This window comes from Mustela nivalis, assembly GCF_964662115.1.
Source record: "Mustela nivalis genome assembly, chromosome: 17".
Taxonomy (NCBI): Eukaryota; Metazoa; Chordata; class Mammalia; order Carnivora; family Mustelidae; genus Mustela; species Mustela nivalis.
The window spans coordinates 13,305,714-13,327,885 of NC_139036.1; the positions used below are offsets into that span (position 1 = coordinate 13,305,714).

General features: G+C 58.7%; 1 protein-coding gene across 3 annotated transcripts in view; it reads right to left on the reverse strand.

Moving 5' to 3' along the window:
* Nucleotides 1–1,217: 1,217 nt before the first annotated feature.
* The window catches only part of KCNJ12 (potassium inwardly rectifying channel subfamily J member 12), a 43,068-nt gene continuing 22,113 nt past the window's right edge, over nt 1,218–22,172 (reverse strand). Inside the window, exons 2-4 of one of the 3 annotated variants that reach the window (XM_082708326.1) lie at nt 12,767–12,888; nt 8,629–8,913; nt 1,218–6,482 (exon numbers count right to left, since the gene is read on the reverse strand). In XM_082708326.1, the coding sequence (XP_082564452.1) occupies nt 5,140–6,482; nt 8,629–8,878 (1,593 nt within the window). In that variant the 5' untranslated portion in view covers nt 8,879–8,913; nt 12,767–12,888 and the 3' untranslated portion in view covers nt 1,218–5,139. Of the gene's footprint in view, nt 6,483–8,628; nt 8,914–9,873; nt 11,549–12,766; nt 12,889–22,172 lie in introns of those variants that run through there. The other 2 variants (XM_082708327.1, XM_082708328.1) reach the window with 2 other exon arrangements.

Consider the following 22,172-nt stretch of genomic DNA (forward strand, 5'->3'; position numbering starts at 1 on the left):
TAACTGAGGGTCACAGGCAGGACAACAGGTACCTCAAGACTGCTGAACTCCAGTGCCGCCTGATTGGAGTCATAGACATTTATCCTGTGCTGACTGGGGCCCCACACCTGTCTACAGGAACTAGTGCTCTGGGGACTGGGGAGGCCATAGCTCATTGGCCCCAGCTGGCTTAGACTCCAGTATTGGGGTATCTAGGAGGGCTCTGGGACTAGGAGCCAGGATCCCCACCCCCACCCCTAGATCAAGCCAACTACCTTCAGGGCCTTCCTGTCTCCAGGTTCAGCCCAGACAAACAACCTCCAAGAAGCCTTTGTGACCTGCCCCCGGCCCCTCCTGACCTCCTCTCCTTCATCCCTGCATGGCACCTCTGCCTGAGCTTCTTATCCTGAATCATCCCCTGAATCCTACAGAATGAAGCGTCCCTGGGGTCCTTCACTGATGCAGAGAAGTTCTCCAGTGAGGGAATGAGCTGGGGCAAAGGAAAGAATTTTCTCCCTGTGGGCCTCTGCCAGAAGGCCACTGACACCCCAGAGACTGAGCGCTTGGTACAGATAAAATTCTCCTTTCCCCTAGATGGGCCTCGCATGTCTTCCTCCCTGCGTGTCCTCTTGTCCCTATCGGCGGCCCCTGTCTGCCCTGTGGCCCTCCTCATCCCAGCCTCGCCAGGGAGAACACCACTCCAATTCCTCCCTGTCACTGTGCAAGGCTGGAGTAGGGGTCCGCAGGCCCTCTGGCTGCCCACCGCAGCTTTCTGTCCTGTCACCGTGGTGAGAACCAGGGCTGCTGGCGGGGGTCTCCCACAATGGCGTCCTCGGAAAGAGCGGCCGCCCTCCCACACACAGCACACAGCCGCATGCGGACGCATGCCCTGAATCTCAGCAGAAGGAAGTAAAAGGGGGACGTGTGGGCCCAGGGAGGACACGGAAGTGGCCAAGGTCACACAGCTGGGAAAGTATCACATCCAGCATGAAGAGGTGGGAGGGCGCACTTCAGGGCCCGTGCGGGAGAGGGTGTGCGGTCACAGGGGCCCGCGGGGGCGTGTCCCAGCTGGAAGAACTTGCTAGGGTCTGCAAGCGGGTGGGGCTCTGTCCTCTGTCCCAGGGCTCCCACCGGACCCACCCCCACCATGGCCCCCCAGGCTCTGGGTCACAGTGGGCTGACCGAGCCCAAGAACGCCAGGCAGGGATTTTCAAACACACATCTCCACACGGTGGCACTCAAAGAGATCAAAATGCATTTAATGTGGTCTAGTCTCATGGCCTATGTCTTTAGATACTGCTATGTATTGAAAATAACATGAAAATTCTCCAGTTTCACCATTTAAAATAGATTTGACATTCTATGACCTCACGCAGGGCAGACACCCCTGTGCAGGGGCCTCCTTCCCATCAGGCCCCCGCTCCCGGCCCCCAGACCCCACCAGGACCCTCAGGCAGGCAGGGACCGGGGGGCACAGCACCAGCAGGTCACGGGGGGCGGCCACCATGTCCCAAGCAGCAAGCGCAGGCGTGCACGCGGACACACCACTTCCACAGACGTTCGTGTGCACACACTCCTGGGACCCGCACGTGCTCCCACGCGCCCATGCATACAGCCCCCAGTAGGCAGGCACCAGCCCTGTGCACCAAATGCACCATGTGCACCTGCGTGTTCACGGGGACACACACACATGCAGACGCCGTCCGTACGCAGAACTCAACCACACACGCAGATAGGACCTTGTGTCCACGTGCACAAAAGCCTCATGGCGGCACACACATTCCACACATTCCCGTGTGGACATAATCAGGGCACAGGGCCAGCGGGACTGCTGGGTTCAGCCATGCCCATGGTCGCAGCCGGTGTCCGTCCTGCGCCCTGTGTGCCTGGCCCCATAGCCTGGAGAACAGTACACCAAACCCGCATATAAAACACACAATCACACACACGCGCCTTTGGACAAATACACAGAGAGCTATGCCTGTGTGTACCTATACATACATACATACTGCATATATGTCATCAGCCCAGACTCACACACACAGGGAGATCCTCATGGGCACACACCTGCACAGCACTCCCACAAACTGTGGGTCCACACGCTCGTGCACTCAGGAAAAGCTGTAATTGCACACATACACTTGTACAGAGATGAGATGATGGCACATGTGATGCCACACGCTTGGTGCTCACACACACACACACACACACACATACACACACACACACACACCGCCAGCACAGCCCCTTTCCCACGTAAGCAGCTCAGGGTGTCAGGGAGGAGGGCACCAGCGGCCACGTTCTTGGCCCACTCCAACCTCCACACCTCCTGGAGCTGGCTGTCGAGAAACTTCTTGGAAATCCCAGTGCCTGGGTGGGCGAGGGTGGGAGTATATGGCTAGACACACCTGCACAGCACACAGAACAGACATCATGTACACTCACACGCACACCCAACACACACACCCAGGTGCACAAATGCTCCCCACTCACCTGTGCTCGGCACACGCACCACACATAGCATGTGGAATACTCAGAGGGTTGGTGCTCTACACACACACACATGCATGCACACACACACACACACACACACACTCACACATACAAAGACACACACACCCCCTCCAGCACACACTCCTCAGGAACAACGGAATCCTTGCTCTGCACACATACGGCTCCTCCCATCCACCCTCCCGTTTCAAGTGCACTAAAGAGGGAGACTATTTTGGTCTTTAGCACAAGCAATAAATAAATAAATAAATACAGGGAAGGGGAAAAAAAAAGAGGGCAGAAGAGTTTGAAAACGCAGCATCTGCCTTTGGCGAGAGATGAAAGGCAGCTCAGGGCTGCTCTCCCGCAGGGTCTGGGGCTGAACCATCCAGCGTGGGCCTGGGAGGGGGACAGGCCTGAGAGGAGGTGCACCAAGCCACTGAGGTGGCAGGGGCCTCGGGGGACCCAGAGGCTCTGGGCTCTGCTCCAGATGGTAGCAGTGGAAGCCTGCCCCACCCTGCCCTGTAAGGCTCTCCTGCGGCCAGGCAGAGCAGAACACAGGTCCCTGTGCCGGCCCCAAGTGACTGGGGCCATCTCATCCCTCCCCAGTTCAGCCTGACAGTCTGGGAGGGGGAGGGCAGGTGAGCCTTCTCATATCAACTCTACCCTTGCCCCCCAGAGCTGAAATGGAGAAAGCCAGCCAGGCTCAGGGCTGGAAGCCAGGCCCTGGGCTGGGAAGGAGCTGAGGCCCCTCCAGCAGATCCTGAGAGGAAAGAGCTACCTCCGCGGCCTGAAGCACCCCAGTGGGAAATGAGGCTGGGGCCTGAGGCTAGGGCAGGACGCTGGGAGTCAGGCATCCCTCAGGGCACGGACCCGGGGTGTCTATGGGTGGGAACCGATAGCTCATGCCCAGACCCTCCAAGGCCTCCGACCTCAGGCCAGGTCTCCAGCTGCCCTGGGGATGGGTAGAAGAGGAGAGGAGAGGCAAGAGCCCTCACCCCAGGCCCCTGGCCTCCCCCGGACTCCCAAGACCCACCCACCGACTGCGTGACCTTGCGGTCTGCCTCAGTTTCCCCACTTGGGCCAGGGTCCTGGGTGCCTCGCTGTCTTGGAGGGCACGGCTTGGGGTGGCCGAGGCTGGCAGGCCGGGGAGACACAAACGGGCTTTCTAATTAAGGACTTCCTTACAGGCCTGGTCATTCGAGAGGACAAAATTCTTAGCTGTCCTGGGAAGGGCCTGGCCCGCTTCATCCCCGCCAGCTGTGTCCTCTACCAAGAACAACCCACGCTGGGCAGCCCGTGGCCCAGGGGCCTGCTTCCGGGCCAGCAGAGCCAATAGCTGCAAACTTCTTCCTGATGAGGCTGCCAGGATGCAAGCGCCACTCCCGGTCATCTTGGCTGACAACTGCACACCTCTTCTAAGATCATTCCTCCGCCCTTCAGCGGACAGCTTGGCTGGGACGCCCCCGCACTCACCTAGGCTGCCCCAGGTGCAGAGAGCGGGCCAAGACGGCCCGCCTCTGTAGACACACAGGCTGGTGCGGACTTCGTGGTGGAATCGGAGGCCGCTGGGAGGACCCGCAAGTCTGAGAAAAACAGAAACAACTGGGGCTGGCCCACCTGGGGTCTCTAAGGCACGACTCACACTGGGGTCCCGTGGGAATAGGGCCAATCTGCTTCCTGGGCGTCTGGGAACACGCCCTCCCTTCCCACGGAGCATCTACTCCAACATTTTCCAAGCGTCCCTCACTGCGGAAAGGGTGGAAGCTATCGGGCAGAAAAGGAGAGAAGTAAAACAGGAAAATCCGGTGGGGGTGGGGAGAGTGGACCCTCCGTGGCAGGCAGGTCCCATACCCAGCCCTGAGACGCACCTCTAAGGTACAAAAGTCAAACTCAAAAAGCTCAAACTAGTTTTTTTCCCAGCCCCTACCCCCATCTCTGTGACTCTGGAAAGCTTTTATTATGATCATTAACATGGTCTTGATTTTTCCATCACAAACATCATCTAATCCGCCCATGAGCAGAAGGAACCACAGATGAGCCCCACGCTTGCGCGAGCGGACAGCACCGCCCGGCACACACTCGGCCTTCATGGAGGAGAGGCCTGTCCAGCCTTGGGGAACCTCGTGGAGCCCCCATCGAATGCCTGCATCTCGGCAGACCAATGGAATTCTCACTGTCCATTTTTATAATCCCCAGAAATTAATTTTTTTTTTGTCAATCACGTGTTAATTTTTTTTTTTTTTTTTTTGTAAACAGTCTTACTCAAGCTACGGTTGAGAAAGCCAAAACCAGTGTTTCTCCCCAAGTTAAAAACCAGCGAAGTGCCCTGCAGCCTGCCAGCCTTCACCCACAGAGGCTGGATGGCCACTGAGCCACCACCAGGCAGGCTGCAGTTCTAGCCTCAGACAGAAGCCCCTGGATCCTGGCCTGGACCCCAAGAGGCTACCTCCCTGCACCTGCTCCGGCCTCTGAGGCCTGCGGCGGCCCACTTCGGTCGCCCATTCTCCCGCCAACCTTCCCAGGCCACTGCGAAGAAACATAAAACATCTAAAACGCTACTGAGTCTGCAACCAGGGCACCTGGCCCGTTCTGCTCAAACCCAGGGCCCTGGAGGGACACCGGGCCTTTCCCTGGCGGGGCGGATGCTGCACCTTGGCCCATGGTGGCTCAGATCTCTGACTCCCGTCTGTAAGGCCGCTGCTCGAGGCCGCCACCACCGGCCTGAGGTCTGTCAAAGTCATGCCGGGCCTGGGGGCTGCGGCCATCCTGGTCTCCATCTGCTTCGTCTTCCTCATCGCGGCTCAGGAAAGCCAGCTCGTTCTCGTAACAGAAGGAGTTGGCACTGGGCAGCAGGAATTTGTTCTCCACCAGGTCCTTGGCGCTGCAGCGGGGTGTGGAGGGCACCTCGTAGGTCTTATGGAAGTGGGAGTAGTCGATCTTGTACTGGTTCTTCTCCTCGAAGAGGACAGGCTCGAAACGGTGGCCCCACAGGATCTCGTTGGCCAGGTAGGAGCTGCGGGCCTGCGTGGTCATGGCCGTGGCCTCCACCATGCCCTCCAGGATGACCACGATTTCGAAGTCATCCGTCTCCAAGTCCTGCCGGCTGATGCCAAACAGCGGGCTGGCCTCGTCAATCTCATGCAGGATGGTGATGGGAGACACGAGGAAGATGCGATCGAGGCCCTTGTCGAAGCCAACGTCGATGTCGATCTGGTCCAGCGGGATGTACTCACCCTCCTCGGTGACTCGCGGCTTGATGAGCTGGGCCCGCACATGCGCCTCCACGATGTGGCTCTTGCGCAGGTTGCCCACGCGCCACATGAGGCAGAGCTTGCCGTCGCGCAGGGCCACCACCGCATTGTGGCTGAACAGCAGCGTCTGCGCCCGCTTCTTGGGCCGAGCCATCTTGGCCATGATGGCGCCGATCATGAAGGAGTCGATGATGCAGCCCACGATGGACTGCGCCACCACCATGAACACGGCCACTGGGCACTCCTCCGTCACACAGCGCAGCCCATAGCCAATGGTGGTCTGCGTCTCGATGGAGAAGAGGAAGGCCGCCATGAAGCCGTGCACCTGCATCACGCAGGGCGTGCGGCCACGGCCCTCGGCCGGCTCCAGGTCGCCGTGCGCCACGGCGATGACCCAAAAGATGACGCCGAACAGGAGCCAGGAGGCGAGGAAGGCCAGCGAGAAGATGAGCAGCATGTAGCGCCAGCGGATGTCCACGCAGGTGGTGAACATGTCAGCGAGGTAGCGCTGCGACTTCTCATCCATGTTGGCGAACTCGATGTTGCACTGGCCGTTCTTCTTGACGAAGCGGTTCCGGCACCGGCGCCGCGTGTGCACCTTGCCGTTGCCGAAGCCGTTGGCCCCTGACATGGTGACCAGGTGCAGCCCGTCCTCCTCTGATGACACGATACTGTAGGGGTTGGCCCTGCCAGCCGAGGTCATCCCGGGGATGGGGGGGCCCTGGCTCGCCCCCAGGCTGGCTCCACGGGGGGCGGCTCCTGCAACAGAGAAGATAGAGGGGCTGGCGGAACAGGCCAGCCCGTGCCAGGCTTATGCCCCTACCCGGGGCCCTTGGCCTTGGTGGGCGGCTGTCTGCGCCCTAACTCACCCCCCACCGAGCTCTCCATCTTCCCTCCTCAGCCAGCCCCTCACCCTCCTTCTCGGCTTGGAAAACAGACCTGGAGCCTCCCAGGAGCTCTGGGCAAAAGCCTTGGCTTCATCCTCAGCCCATGTGAGCGCCCCCCTACCAAAGGCTCTACTTCCAAAGTGTATTTATGATCCTACCTCTTCTCCCACCGCCGTGGCCTGAGTCCCCGTCATCACCCACCCGGACCAGCAGGGCAGCCGCCTCGCCAGCCTTTGTGCTCCGGCCCCCACCCCAGTTCAGAGGCAGCGGGGGAGCCTGGCTGTCCTGTGCTCAAAGCCGGTCTCTGCTGGCACCTGCGAGGCCCGCATGAATGGAGCCCGGGGCCCCTCAGCCCTCAGGCCCAGGCTCCTCGCTCACCGGCTGCAGCGCCCAGCCTGTGCGCTGCTCCTCAGGACGGTCCCTCACACTCTCGGCCCGGACACCCTCCCGCTGCCTCAGCTCCCTCAGTCCCTGGCCTCCGTGCCCAGGAGCAGCTTCCTGAACCCATGGGAGACTGTAACCCCTCACCCAGGTCCTCACGGTAACCCCAAAGCACTGACCTCTGACCCCGTAACCGTAGTAACAGTAACGGGAAGGACAGGCCTGGGGTCTCACCCACCGATCCCACCGTGAGACCACTGGCCTCCTGAGCGTCGTGAGTTTGCTGTGGTTCACTGCTGTCTCACCCCCGGGCCTCGAGCAGAGCCTGGCCCCGAGGATGCCCTCCTGATGCTCGAGCCCTGTGCCCCACGGCACCCACTCTCAGCGCCCATATACCACAGCCTCCATCCATAACTAGGAGGGGGTCCACGGGTCAGTGCCCAGAGGGGTCACTGACTGACCCCATCCCAGTGGCCTTTCCCATCACTGCCTTTCTCAGCTCTAAATGACAGCATGTAGGGAACACTCAGAGTGCCACTGTCCTTGGCCCATTCAGGGGAGCACTTGGTGGGCTTGTCGCACACATACGCACACCAAGCTGTCTCAGGCATGTCCCACGGCATGACCCCTGCAGCCGGACACACTGCTCTCAGGCCCATAGACCGTGTTCAGCTCCCAGATGGGCCGGCAGTGGCCCCTCCCCCAGGGCCTCGCTGGCTCCGGGGTAGCCTATTGGTGCCAGGCCGAGGCACCTGCAGGCCAGAGACCATGGTGCTGCCTGGCCCTGTGGGCACTGAGGCCATCTAGCCCTTAGTGTCAGGGCTGCAGGTGCTCAGGCCCTCAGCCTGGCTCAGCAGGGCTGAGCTGGAAGGAGGGGGAGAACTCTGGCCGACTGGCCTGGCCAGGATGCTGAATCAGGCATACTCCCCTCCACCACTGGGGACCCCATCCACCCCAAATCCCCACCTGATCACACCAGGAGGCCACTGTTAGACAAGGCTGGGAGCCCTCAAGTGCCCAGAAGACAATGAGGCCCCAGATAAGAAGGTCCCAGGGAAGCCATTCCAGAAGCAGAGGCAGGTGGCTGAGCACCCACCAGAAACCCAGAAACTGGAAGCGACTCAGCCAGGGGGAGGCAACACTGGGATTTAGCCCCTGTCTGTGCGGCCAGGTGCAGCCAGGGCCTCGGAGGGAGCGCAACATCTGACCTCTGCTTCAAACACCTGGGAGACAGGTGAGGGAGAAGTGCACATGAGCAGCCAGGCTGCACATCCCTCCTAGGGTCTGTCTCCGTTGCCAGATGCTTCTGAATCCCCAGAGTGGGCTCGTATGTAACACTCATGGTCCTTACGGCCCACTCCTCAAACTGCAGAGAAAGCAGGCCAGACACATTAGCAAATGGTCTTAGATTATCCTTGCAAAACCCCAAGAAGGTGGCTGCCATCATTGCTTCTGCCATGAATGGAGATTCAGAGAGGTTAACTGACTTCCCCAAAGCCACACAGCCAATAAGCAAGAGAGCCGAAATTCGAACCAATCTAGCTTATGTGAGGTCTCCTGCCGGCACGTCAGGCTCTGCGGGGGCCTCTTCTCACACTGCCACCGCCAACCCACGGCTACTCCGATGACCACCTCACCATAGGTCTGAGGAGCTGAGGCCTGGGACTGTGATGGTGGATGCTGCTTCTGCCTGGGCCAGGAGGCAGGGAGCCGGGGGTGGTGGGGACCCCGGGTACTGCGCCGAGAAGATGGCTCGACCCCAGATTCCTGGGCCCTCCAGGCTGAGGAGGCCAGGGCCCGGGCACTTAGATGCTGGCGGCAGGCCACTGGACCGCAGGGGGCAGGTTTATGTGGCCTGGATGCCGGGAGGGACGTCCAGCGGGTCATGGCTGCTCCAACAGGGGCTCTGAGCAGCTCGAGTCCTGCAAGGGACAGAATCAGAAGAATCAAAGGCCAGAGAGCCCAGCCCGATGCTCTGCTACCATCAGCTGGGGAGCCCCACACCTGGCCAGCTCCCAGGCCGGGATGCGAACTGCGGTGACTCCAGGTGTTTCTCCCTGGGCTGGGCACCTGGGACCCACCCAGACTGTGTCACGCAGGCTTGGGAAACCCCTCTTCTGTTGATGTTCCTTCTCAAACCACACAGAAAATCAACAGGTTCACGTTCACACTTGCTCCCTTGTTTCTCAGCTAACAACTGAGACTATGAGCAGAGTCACTGTCCAAAGTCACCAGAAACTAAGGTTTAGAGATAGAGTTGGAGCTCCAGGTATTGGTCCAGTCCTCAGCTTCCCATGGCCCCATCCTGCCATGTGTGTATATGTATGTGTGTGCGTGTGCGTGTGCGTGTGTGTGTGCATGTGACGCTAGGGGTGTGGAGAGCCCCTCCCAGGCTCTTGGTGAATGCAGCTCCACAAAGAAAGATCCGGAAGAGGACCCATGAGTAAAAACCCCAGCACCACAAACTTGACAATCATCCCAAGGACACTCCACATAGACAAACACAGGTGTGGCAAGAAGGTCATGCAGCCTTGACATCTTTAAAGACTCTATTTAAGAAATGTGGGACAACATCCCCAACCAGGAATATGTAGGCTGGTTGCCTACACTCTTGCTCAGTGATGCATACAGTTAGATCAGAAAAGAAATGTTATTAGATTTGTTTTGCTACCAGAGGCCTCAGCAAGTAAGGAGACTGGCTTCCCATTTCATAGGTTGAGAACTGAGGCTGAGACCTGTCCCAGTCACAGAGCAGTTTGTGGGCTTGGATGAGACAGTAAAAGCAAGGGTTAGGATCACTGTTGGTAGATGCCCAGGTCGCCCAGTGGGGACCCGAGGCGTTCTCTGGAGGGAAGCGGGAGAGAGGCCCCGGGGTGAGCTACCTGAGCTAGACGAGATGACTTCGACACTGAAGGTGGGTAGCGAGGCAAGTCCAGCAGGCAGAGAAGGGGACGGTGCAGTGCGCAGACCCAGACACCTCTGGGAGACGGAGAAGCTGTCCCCAGCCCTGCTGTCTCTTGAGCCCACTTCTCTGCCGGCCACAGATCTGTGGACACAGACAGACTCCCAGCCACCGGGGCGTTTGGAGCACAACAGGGCCAGGGCTGGGAGCTTTTAGAGAGGCACATGACCCAAAGGTGGGGCCCCGAAGTCACTGGGAGGTGCCTCCGGATGGAGTAGGACACCCCATGGCCTGTCCCCTGAGGCTCTGGGCACCTCAGGTTTCGGCAACATCCGGCAGAGAAAGAGGGCAAGGCGGGGGCCCAGTCTCAGATGTCAAGAAAGCACTAGCTACAAGAGCAGGAGGAGCTGAAGCCCCCCCGCCCAAGCCTTTCATCTGGCCGGAGTGCTTCAGAGGCAGGAGTGCACTGACCAGTGCGCACTGACCATCTCCTTGGCCCCTTCCAGGCTCTCTGCGTGCCTGGCTTGGTTTGAGGAGCCCCAGTGACCTCACTTAATCCCTGCAACAACCTTATGACTATTATCCCCATTTTCCAGATGAAGAAACTGAAGCTCAGACTGAGTCACTTGCCCAGGGTCACATGGCCCCTAAGAAGCAAGTTCCCAGTCTAGAAGGTGGAAGAGAAACCGACCCCCGTCGCCCCCAGGCCCCAAGTTCAGACCGCCAAGCCTGACACTGAGTTCCCGTCTCAGTCCTTCAGGCCCCGAACCGTGTGCCGGTAAGACAGACAGACAGTCCCGAATCTCGGCACTGAAAGCAGAGGTGAGCCCCTGACAGGTGCCCCTGACCCAGGGCGCATGCTTGGAACATCATGGGATGGGGCACTCACTACCTTGTGATCAAAGCCTACAAAGAGACTGAGGCTCGACCAGGGCTCTGGGACTCTGTCACACAGGAAGTGAGAGCTGGGGCCAGGCGGGCGCAGGTAATGCACAGCCAGGGCCTAGTGCCTGCTGGTTCGGGCGGGGGGGCGGCACCAGGGAACGAGGGGGCTACCCAGGGGCCCTTGAGGAGGCTGAGGTTGGCGTGGAGCGGAGCCAGAGGGCTGGGAGCTCCGTTTCATTCTCACACTGGGGAAGAAGACGACCATCTCCTTGGCCCCTTCCAGGCCAATTTCCCTTCCCCTCTCCAGAGCACAGACCGCCTTTGCCTGCAGTGCACACCATGGCCTACACACATTCAGAGTCTACTCAGTGCAGGTTTTCTGGGCCAAGCCCCACGCTGGGTGCAAGGAGAGAAATAGCCAGACTAGTAGGACAGTGGAGATGGTCACTGGTCCCCCTGCACGCCGGGCCCTCACCACCTCAGGGCCTGCCTGCTCCATTTCCAACCACTGACACTAGGCTTTTAGCCCGAAAGCTCTCTCCGGCCACTGGCCTGCTCTCGGCTCCCACATCAGAAGGGCTAGGGAACGAGCGCTCCCAGAGCAGGCTTCCTGGAGGGGGCAGCTCCCTGCCCCCGACAAGCGTACTCTGGGTGCCTGGTCTACACTGCCTCCCCAGACCCAAGCCTCCTCTCCCAGAAGTCCCCAGCACCACTGGCCAGTGGGGCTCCTCCTCTTCTCCCAAACCTCTGCCCTCCTCCTGTTCCCCTCCTCCTCCCCCTCATTGTCCCCGTCCTCCCCCTCCCTGTCCTCTCCCTTCACCCTCCCCTGCCCCTCCTTTCTTCCTTCGCCCTCCTCCCCTCCCCTTCCTCCTGCCCCTTCTCATCCTCACTCTCCCCCTTTCTCCGGGTCCTCCCACCTCCTTCTCCCCCTTCTCCTGTCCCTCCTCCTAGGGTCATTTGGCAACCTGACCACTTCCCCGGTTGTCTGAGCCGAAAGCCTGGTCACCCCTCTCCTCCAGCCTCCGTCCCCACTCCCTCAGCAGGTCCTGTGTGGTTTGACTCCTGATTGCTCAAAGCTGTCCGCCATCTAATCACCTACATCCTCCCTCCAGTCCAGGCCACGGCTGTCTGGACACACCAGCAGGCCTCTAATGGGTTATGCTGTGGTGCCCCTCTGCCCCACGTTCTCCGACCCCCAGATCATCGCTAAAGGGAATCTTCAGACTCCTCCCTTCTGTCAGGGGTCAGAGGAACTGCAGAACCTTTTCAGATCCTCCGGCCCCAGGCTCTTGCTGTTACGGCCGGAAGCCACCTTCTACCTGGGGTGAGAGTTGCCCTGGCCCAGGCCGCATCGCTGGCCAACCTCGGAGGCCTGGAGAGGCTGGAGCAGGCCTGGCTCAGAGGAAACACTCTCGGACCAGACGAAGGGAGGAGGGAACGCGCGGCGGAGAAGCAGATGGATGAGGAACGCGATGGACCGTTGTATGAGGTGAAAGACAGGTGCACAGGTGGGCGGTCAGGGAGATGATGAAGACACGGGACTGATGGGTGGACGGGCGGATGGGTGGTAGCCAGGAAGATGGACGGGTTCGGCGGACAGAAAATAATTCAGTGACTTGGGTGGATGGCTTAGTGGCTGGATGAAGAGATGGACGGGTGGGCGGGCAGGCAGATGAGCAGACAGATGGACGGCCAGATGGATGGGTGGTGGATGGAAGGACACAGTGGTATTTGGGTGCACGGATGAGTGGCTGGGATGGTGGGTGACTGGCCGGGAAATGGGTGAATACGTGGAAGGAAAGACGGCTGGATGCGCTGGGTAGGTGAGTGTGCAGGTGGGCGGACGGCAGATGGATGGGGGTGTGCGGAGCTAGGCCGACAGCGGGTTAAGGAGAGGCTGGAGGGGAGAGGGACAGGTAAGTAGATAGATGAGTGTCTGCTTGCCGGATGGCTAGATGGATCGATGCCCATCGGTGACCTCCATTTACCTCTTGATTCCTATCTTCTAAGTCACGGTGCTGAGCAGGCAAGCGGCTGTCTTCAAGGCTGTGTCAGCAGCAGCTGCCATTTCCCAGGCCCCAGCTGGAGAGGAATCAGTCGCTGCAGGACCCTAAAGTTAACAGAGCAAAGCCGAATTACTATAGATGGTGCTGCTCTCCTCACAATGGCTCCAAAGTCTGAGATTTCCACCTAAACCCACATTTCTGCTGCTTCCCTCGGGGTCCCGTGGGAGGTGGGACCCACACCTCTGACACCCACACCTTCGCAGCTTGCGAGTCTGTCTATGAAACCGTTCCGAACCAGTGGAGGGCAGAACTGGATGGGTCCCCGGGGAAAATTGCAGCTGCTAATTACGGAGTGCCCACTGATTGCCAGACACTGTGGTAGGTGTCGCAGGGACTTTAGCTCGCGTTATCCTCACAACAACGCCACAGGGCTGGAACCATCCCTGTTCTCATTCCAGAGAGGTGGGCCGTGCAGTAATTTCCCCAAGGTCACCGAGGAACTCCGGTCCCTAACCTATGATCCTGGGCACCACCTGCAGAGCCTTCCCAGTGCCAACCACAGGGTTCAAGCACGGATGGACAGAAGGACAGACGGATGGATGGATCATGGATAGATGAATGGATGATGGGTAGGTAGGTGGGTGTGTCTATGGCTGGATTATGGACAGATGGGTGGGTGGGTGGATTATGGGTGTGTGTGTGGGTGTGTGGTGGATTACAGATGGACAGATGGGTGGGCAGGCGTGTGGATGGCGGATGCTAGACAGACGGATGAGTAGGTGGGGAGAGGAGCAGGTGAATGCATGCATGGGTGGATGGATGCAGTGGCCTGGTGAGCGGGACAGATGAATTTACAGATGAGTGCATGGGTGCATAAATGTCTCTACGGATCGGTGCATGTTGGTAACCTGTCAGACACTTGCCTTGGGCATACACACACCCTATGTCGTCCCAGCAACCCAGAAGCCTCACTTTTCCCACTGTCAAAGGGGCCCCTGCTTTTCTCCCCACCGTGCTGTGTGGATGGGAGGACAGTGTGGCGGGAGGGCCCTCCGTGAGCTTCCAGAGGCAGGCCCACTCACCTTCCCCCACCTCCCAGCCACCGAGGCCACAGAGCCCCACCCCTTCACAGCTGAGCTGGCTGCCGTCCACTGTCGCACTGGCTTTTCTGGCTGGGATCAAGGGCACTGTGGGTGAGTCACCCCCACATCATAAGCCTCCTGGGGCAGGTGACAGCGATGGGTTTAGAGGCGCACAGACCTGGGTTCAAGTCCTCTGCCCGTCACAAGCTGTGTGACCTTGGGTGGCTTACTTCTCCCTTCTGGGCCTCTGCTCACTTCATAAGGGAATGTCCTTCTGGTTCCTTTTCACCTTCCAGGCTCTCATCTCAAGACTCCCTGTCCTCAGCCCCTGCTGCCCCATCCCTCACCATTCTCTGAGCAGCAGCTGTGGGTCTGTAGGGTTCCTCTCTTAGCCCCGACACCCTGGAAGTGATGGGGAAACGGAGGCCCAGGAAGGCTCTATCATAGACCCACATCACACTGGGAATCTCCATGGCAAAGACTTGTGCCCAAATCCCTGATCTTTGCCCTTCCCCTAGAATGGGCTGACACTGTGCCTGGCCTGAGGGCCCACTCCTGTCTTCAGTTACTCCAACATTCAGTGTCACCTTGAGAGAGGGCTTCTTGTCCCGGCTGCACAGACAGGGAAATTGGGGCTCACAGAGGTTAAATCACTTGCCCTGGGTCCCCTGGAGCTGGAACTCCGAAAGAGGAACTGTCACAGGGCAATCTTTTAGGGGGAAAGATGCGAGACGGTCCGTCCTGCCCCACTTTCTGTGGGCCTGTTTGGTCCTCTGGCCAGCCCCAGGCTCTCTCAGTCTTGTTTCTGATGCCCTAGTTCCCAAAAGGGCTTTCCCCAGACCCACAAACCCAATCACATGTTCTCACCTGTGAGGAGGGCAAATTAGTCCCATCCTCCAGGGAAACAGAGGCTCCGAGCAGAGAAGTGACTGGCCCAAGATCACAAAGCCACTGAGTGAGTGGCAGTTTGGAGATAGGAGCTCAGGTCTCTGGACACCCTCTCCAGTGCTCCACCTGCTGCCCTGAGAGGACCACAGCAGCCCATGATGTGAAATCAAATCTCCAAAGTTCACCAAATGCTTTCCTGGGTCATGGGCACGGTCCCAGATTGGATCGGTTGGGGGGTGGGGTGCTTGCCCATAACATGGGAGCAGCCCGAGCCCAGACTGGCCAGACTGGCCCTCAAACTGCCAGGCAGCGAGGGCAGGGCCTGGATGGACCCTGAAGCTTCCCCACTTCCCCCTGCCAGTGCCAGTCTGTCAGCCAAGGCCAGGGCTGAAACTGCCTGGGGACAGGTCAAGGCATTTCCCCTCCCTAAAGCCCAGCTTCCTCCTCCACAAAATGGGCTGATGACACCGGCCCAGCGGATGTGCCCATGCAATTCTGTGTGGTGAGGGAGGTGAGCTCTGGGCACAGGGCCTGGAACAGCAGGGCCCTGCAGGAGGCAGCTGTCACCACCCCTGATCTCAGTCCTCCCTGGGAGGGGGGGAGGCGGAGGGTGTCAGTGAGCCCTGATTCCCTAAGCCAAGGCCTGGATGACCCCAGCTCAAGAAGGGCCCTTCTTGAACCTCAGCCTCCTCCGTTTGCAAAAGAGGTACAGCGCACCTACCTCTGGACAGTCAGGGGAGCAAAGGGAGGCCCTGTCCCGGTGCAGACCTGGGGTAAGGGCCAGCCCCTCCAGGGTTCTCTGGAAGGTTCTCTTGCAGGCTCTGAGAGCAGACATGGAGATTCCCGAGAGGATAGAAAGGTGGCATATGTATCCCTCGCCCTCCCATGCAGTCCCATGTGACCCTCTCGAGATGCACCGCAAGAGTCCGGGAAGCAGGAGAACCAGGAGCTGGCAGAGCCTGGAGCCTGGCCACCTCCCTCCTCTGTGCCCAGCAAACGCTGCTGCCACCACTGCAGGCAACCCTCAGGCCACTCCTGCTCCACGGCCTGGTGACAGGGCTACACACTCTGATCCAGGGACAAGCTGGGCCAAATGGCCAGCAGAAGTGGACATCTGCCTTCTGAGCCCCAAGGTGAAGCCAGGGCAGGAGCTTCTGGCCCCCAGGATGGACGACAGGTCATGCCAGACACTGGGGAATGTTTTGGAGGGTATTTTTATCTTGAGAACATCCTTCTACAGCAGGTGGGGATGGGAGGGAGACAGGGTGTCCTTGGCCCCAGGCCTCTGGGTGTAGCCGAGGACAGAGGCCCCTGGGAGCTCTCTGCTAAAGTGGCCATTAGAGACCTGTCCAGAATCTCCCATCCCAGGAGCATGTGGGACCTAAAGGGTCTCGGGGCCAGTGTCTGTCCCTCTCTGGGCCTCCCTCTTACAGTCAGCCCTTCCTGAGGGCCTGCTCAGGCTGGGCTCAGCTGGGCACCAGTGACTTGGATGGACTAGCAAATGCCTGTCCTCGTGGGGTGTCCTGCCAAGCAAGGGAGATAGTGAGTAAACCGGCAGTCACAACAAGGCTGGCTCAGAGCCACAGTCAGAGCCCTCGGCGCCCAGGACAGACGGCTAACCCAGTCGGGGTGCAGGGGGCTTCCTGGAGGGAGCAACAAGAGAAAGCCCAGCCTGAGACGGACCGCAGTGCTGTCAGTAGCACCTAGAATCCCATGGGCCATGGTGCACATGGGGCTCTGCTCCTCACACACTGGGCCTTGGGCAAGGCTCTCCCCACCTCTGAGCCTCCCTGTTCCTATCTACAACCCCAGGGGCTGGCCCTTCCAAGCCCAACATTCCAGCATCCTAAAGGATTTGGGGCTGAAGAAGGTGTAGAGAGACAGACAGGGACGTCATCATCCTACTAACAGAGAAGTCCTGTGTGGGTAGGCACTGGGGCCAAAGAGTGACACTGACAGATGAAGAAACTGAGGACCTGAGAGGCGCCAGATACCATACTAATGACCTTGGACTTGATCCCAAGGGCAATGAAGTGTCAGAAGGAAACAAAAGTATGAGTTGGTGCAATAGCCTAGGTTCAAATCCTATCTCTGTCCCTTCCTGTGTGACCTTGGGCAAGTCATATACCCTCTCTGAGCCCATCTTCTGACTTGTAAAATGGGATTAATAGTGATATCATCTCATGGGGTTTCATCAAGTTAATGCACGGAGGTTGCCCAACTGGAAATTTCCTGGTTCCCCACTGCCTCCCATCACCACATACCTGAACCCCAACTCACTCTAGAGAGGGGGCATGGGCCGCTTGAGGGCCTGGGCTGGACCTCACTCCAGGCAGGAAGGAAGGAAGGAACAGATAGAAAGAATGGGAAGGAACCCCAGGGGGAGGTACACAGTGAGCAAAGGCACCGTGGCCTCTATTTTTCTTAAAGCTGTAATTTTTCAAGCTTCAACTTAATTGGAGTCTCAGGCATTTCCCAAGCACCCAGCATGTTCACAGGAGAGCAAAGACCTGAGATAAAGTGAAAAGAACAGCCTGGCACAAGGAAGACCATGAAAGATAAGGCAGGAAAACTTACCAACATAAAAATATTGACGATGTTGTTTACCATCATCACCCATCATAAGCAAAAAAGGCAAATGAAAACGTTTACTATAAAGAAGACTGGTGCACTGAATATACAAAGAGTTCTTATAAACCAACAACAGAAAAGGACATGATAGGAATGAACACAGTGCAAGAGGTAGGCTCTCCACTGAATATCGTGTGACCCCCAGCAACTGATGACTCAAGAATGTCCATACCTCAGAGCCTCAGCATGAGGGGGTCCCCCCCCCCAGTGGAATGCCTTGAGCTGCCTTCCAGAACTCAGTGTAGCCTTTAAGCATGAAGGATATATCCTCTATAAAGCCTTCCAAGATTTCTCCGGGTCCCCTGTTGCTCTTTGCCAAGACCTCCCATGTCTTGGGCCCTGGAACACAGTGCCCAGCTTTGGCTGAGTACCTGCCATTGCATCAGAGAATGTTCCACAGGCATTTCTGACAGAGGAGTAAATAGGGCACAGAGAGGAGCATGGTCATGTCCAGGGTTACCCATCTGTGAGCTGAGTCTCAGAGCCAGGTGTCTGTCTGCTCCAGCCACCACTTCCCCAATGAACCCTCCAGACCTGCCTTGCCCCATGAGGGAAAAGGCCCCACCTTGGGAGCTGCATTTCTTCATAACAGGCTGGGCACGACGCAGGACCTGTCTAGATAAGGCTGGGCAGGATCAGAGCCTGAGCACTGGCCCCAGTCCCCCCGTGACTCTGACGCTCTGCTGAGGGTCACAGAGACAGCTGTTCCTCTTCCCCTTTATTGCCTCCCCCTTTGGTAAATTCGTCTTATTTGGGGAACAGAAAATGCCCTGGGACGGCCTGACAGACCTCTGAGGGGCCTGGCATAGATGGGAGGCTGAGCTCTATGATCAGGAGTCCAGGAAAGCAGAGGGGGCTTTCTAGAAGGACCATCCCTTCACCCTAGCTCAGGCCTGGGAGCACTGCCAAGGCCCTGGGACTTCACCTCCTCACAAGAATCACACCTAATACTTACTCACTCAGCAGGCATCTAGTGAGCCTCCACCGTGTGTGGACAGGGTCCATGGGGCTGAAACTCACGTGGAGCAAGACAGGCAAAAAACATGTTGCGGGGAGCAAGTGATTCCAGAGGCAAAGTGGGCACTATTCTACAGGTCTTCCAGGAAATTGTGACATTTGACTTGTGAGCGGCACGAGGAGAGATTGTGGGAACAGTGTTCCTGGAAGTGGGAACAGCAAGAAAGAAGGCCCTGAGGCTGGACTGTTGCTCCATGTGTTCAAGGAACTGGAGGGAGGATGGGAGGGCTGGAGCTGAGTGTGTCAGAGAGAAGAGAGGAAGCGAGAGGGGACAGGACCAGCTCAGAAAGAGAGAGGACTTGGCTGGGGACACACAGATGGGGACACCCGGGCCTCTTCTTGCTCATCAGCCAGTGGCAGTAATAGCCCATGTCCCAGTAGTGGTGCTCAAAGGAAATGCTTCCCACCTCCTTGCCTTGCCACACGCCAGACCCCCTGCCCAGTGCCCTCTCTTCCTCATTCTCCCACAAACTCCTATGCATCCTTCAACACCCACTTCCAAGCCCCCACCCTTGTGCTTCCCTCTGTCCTTGATCAGACCATCCTGAGTGGCAGCTACCTGTCCCTCCCAGTCTTCCCCACCAGGCCAGGGGCCCCCTGAGGCCAGAGCCTGGGTCTGAATGCCCTGAACATGGGGGCCGGGTTCTGGAAGAGACTAAGGAGGGCAATAGGGACTAAGACTCAAAAGGCCCCTCCCGAATAGGCCACTGTGACCCAGGAGGACCCTTAAGGCCCGCACCACAAGACTGCAGGCATGACGGCGGTCCACCCCAAGACCCCTTCAGTCTCAGTTCATCATGGGACCTTGCCCTGTCTGGGCCTCAGTTTCCCCATCGGCCCAATGAGAAGTTCTTCTGGGTCTTGTTCATCCTGTCTCAGGGAGAAGGCTGTGGCCTGAATGGGAGTCTCCCACCTCCTTCCCCTACTGACTGCTCACAGCAGCGCAGCCCCACAGGGAGAAGGGGGCCCGCAGGGAGCAGGGACCAGGCTGCCATCATCACAGCCCACTCTGAACTATGGCAAGCCCATGGACCCGGAAACATCAGCTTTCTGCCCTGGCAGCAGGGAGGCCCCGGGACAAGCCTCAGGGTGTCGGGGGATCCTCCCACCTGCTGGGACACATCCCCACCCCGCCTCCCCAGAGCAGCCATGCAAGTGGCACCGAGAGTGCAGCAAAGCCTGCTCCCCCACACCGTGGCCACGAAACAGAAGCAGAGACCACTGCGCAGGACACCCGGCTGGTCCCTAAGCCCTCAGGAGGGCTGCTCAGGGACACCTGAAGCCAAACAAAGGAGCCTGGCAGGGGGTAGCGGGGAGCCGAGGAGTCTGGTGGACACCGCGGTGTGGGAAGGGGGGTGCAGGGTTGTGTGGCTCCTGCCACACCGTAGCACGTTCCAGCAGGTCCTACCCTGGGACCCAAAAATGAAATCCAGGGTTCTCTGAACTTGATGGGGAAAACCCATAAACTTCCCCTTTTCTCTCTGCAAAATGTACTGCTCCCTCGGTGACACGCGGAGGCAGTGAAGGCCGGCAGCATGGCGCCCAGTGGGGTCAGTCCTGGGGCCCCTGCCAGCTCTCGCTAACGAAGGCGTCCCGAAGCCACGGCATGGGGATGACAGGAACACACGTGCTGATAAACAAGTCCCACGTCTGCTTCCCTTTGTGGTCCTCTGTGGGTTCCCTCATGAGTTCAGGAATATTATCCCAAGCAAGCGGACCTCAAAGCCGTCCCCAGTCAGTCGGCTCGGGCCTGGGGCCTCCTGTGTGACATAGTGACGTCACCTAGGCCATCACGCTCCTTCAATCATGCGTCTGTTCCCCAGGCCTGTCTACAGCAAGCACCACCTCCAGAGATGCCCTATACGGGGTGTCCTGTGAACGGGGTGAAAAGCCCCTGCCCCCTCCCGGGGTTCATAACAGACATTTCAGAAAAAAAGGAACAAATGACGATTCAGGCCGCACCAAGGCTGTCCAGCCGCTGGGGAATGTGCGGTCTGGCTGTAGGGAGAAAGCCAGGCCTCCACGGGGAACAGCAAACGCACAGGCCTGAGGCAAGAAGGAGCTACAGTCCGAGGGAGAAGGGTCAGCAAGGGGGAGCCAAGGTGAGACCTGAGACGGCCTGGGCGGGGCCTCAGCCTATGACCCAACTATGATGTCCCCGGTCAAACCCAGAGTTACCGGGGACTCCTTCTGGGGCCAAGCCCAGGAACACGTACCTGAGGAATTCTCTGAAACACAGAAAAGAATACTGACAGCATCTTCTTCCATGCATTCCCTCGTCTAGTCCTGGGTGAGGTGCAGGCTCTTCTTGGGCCAGTGTCACAATGAGACTGAAGCTAGGGCTAGGAAGGGACCCAGAGCCACCCCCACAGCTGCCTTACCCCAGCTTCATCCTCACACACGCTTTTCCAGCCCCAGCACATAGGAAAGGCACCCCCACCGTGCATCAGGCAAGCCCAACACTGTGACCTAGGCTGCTTCAGTTCATGGTATCATGCCTCTTGATAGAGGCTGGAGATGAACTCAGAGAAGGTGAGCACCCTGCCCAGGGTCACATGGCTGGGGTCCACAGCAGAGGGCAGGAGAACCCAGGCCTTTCAGGGCTACAGGAACACAGACCCTGGACTTGACCACACGAGCCTGGCCCTAACGTCTCTAGGACAAACCTCAGTCTCTCCAGGTGCCTGGGGACCACCTCCTACAGTGAGCCTTCCCTGGATGTGAGCCGCTGTCTGCCCCTCCCTCAGAGCTGACTGGTGTCTGAACCCTGTTTGCCTCCTGCTGTGTGACCCTGAGCCACTGGCCCTCTCTGAGCCTGCATCCAAGAGAATAAGGTAGGTTTGGGGGCATCTATCCTGCCCAGCCGGTCTCTGGCCTGAGAGAGAACCCCAGGAAAAGCTTTCCCATGCCTGAAGCCTTTAGGTAATACCCCATGTGTGTGCCTGTCTACACTGCCAGGAGCCACTGCCCACATGTCCTACCCTAGAAGAAGAACCAGGGTCCGAGAGAGACCCCAGCACGGCAAAGCCACTGGCCAGTCAGCGCCAGAGGGCCGCCTCCTCCTTGGGTGATGTATTCTGGAGAGGTCACGTGGGCCCAGGGGCCAGGCTGCGTGGCCCACAGCTGGGAGGAGGAACAAGGCTGTTTCCTACTCCCGTTCTCAGATCAGCATCTGCCAGCCAGAGGGAGATGCTGGGGGGGGGGGGGCTGGAGATCCCCCCACACTGGTCACGGCCCTGTCTGCTCCCGCTTGCCCTGCCTCCGTCTGGAAGACATATGGTTGTGGGATTAATCCTTGCCTCCATTTCCACACCAATCAGACAGGCCTAATCCTACAGCCTGCCTGGCGCAGCTGCTGGGGACTTAACCAAGGTAGTGTGTGCCGAGTGCTCCGACCCGAGTCAGAAGGTGCTTGTGTGTGGGCACAGCCTTGCGTGGATATCAGGTCCGGGGTTTGGGTGCATACTTTTCTAGAAGTGTCAGTGATCTGTAGGCACCTGACCCCCAGAAACTGATCTTGAGGGAAGGATTGAGGAACAGGAAGTTTATTTAGGAGATGTTCCTGGGCGCTCGGGAAAAGCAGGAGAAGATGGCAGCAAGTCACAGGGGTGCTGCTGAGCGAGGCCCTCCTGGGACACTTAGGCTCCAGCCTGTTGGTGCCTAGAGCTTGAATCTTGGTTATCCCCCCAAAGGGCAAGCAAGTCCCCAAAGTGGTCTGTGGTGCTCCCTGGAGGCAGGGGCTGCAGTGGCCCGAGGCTCTCCACCCCGCC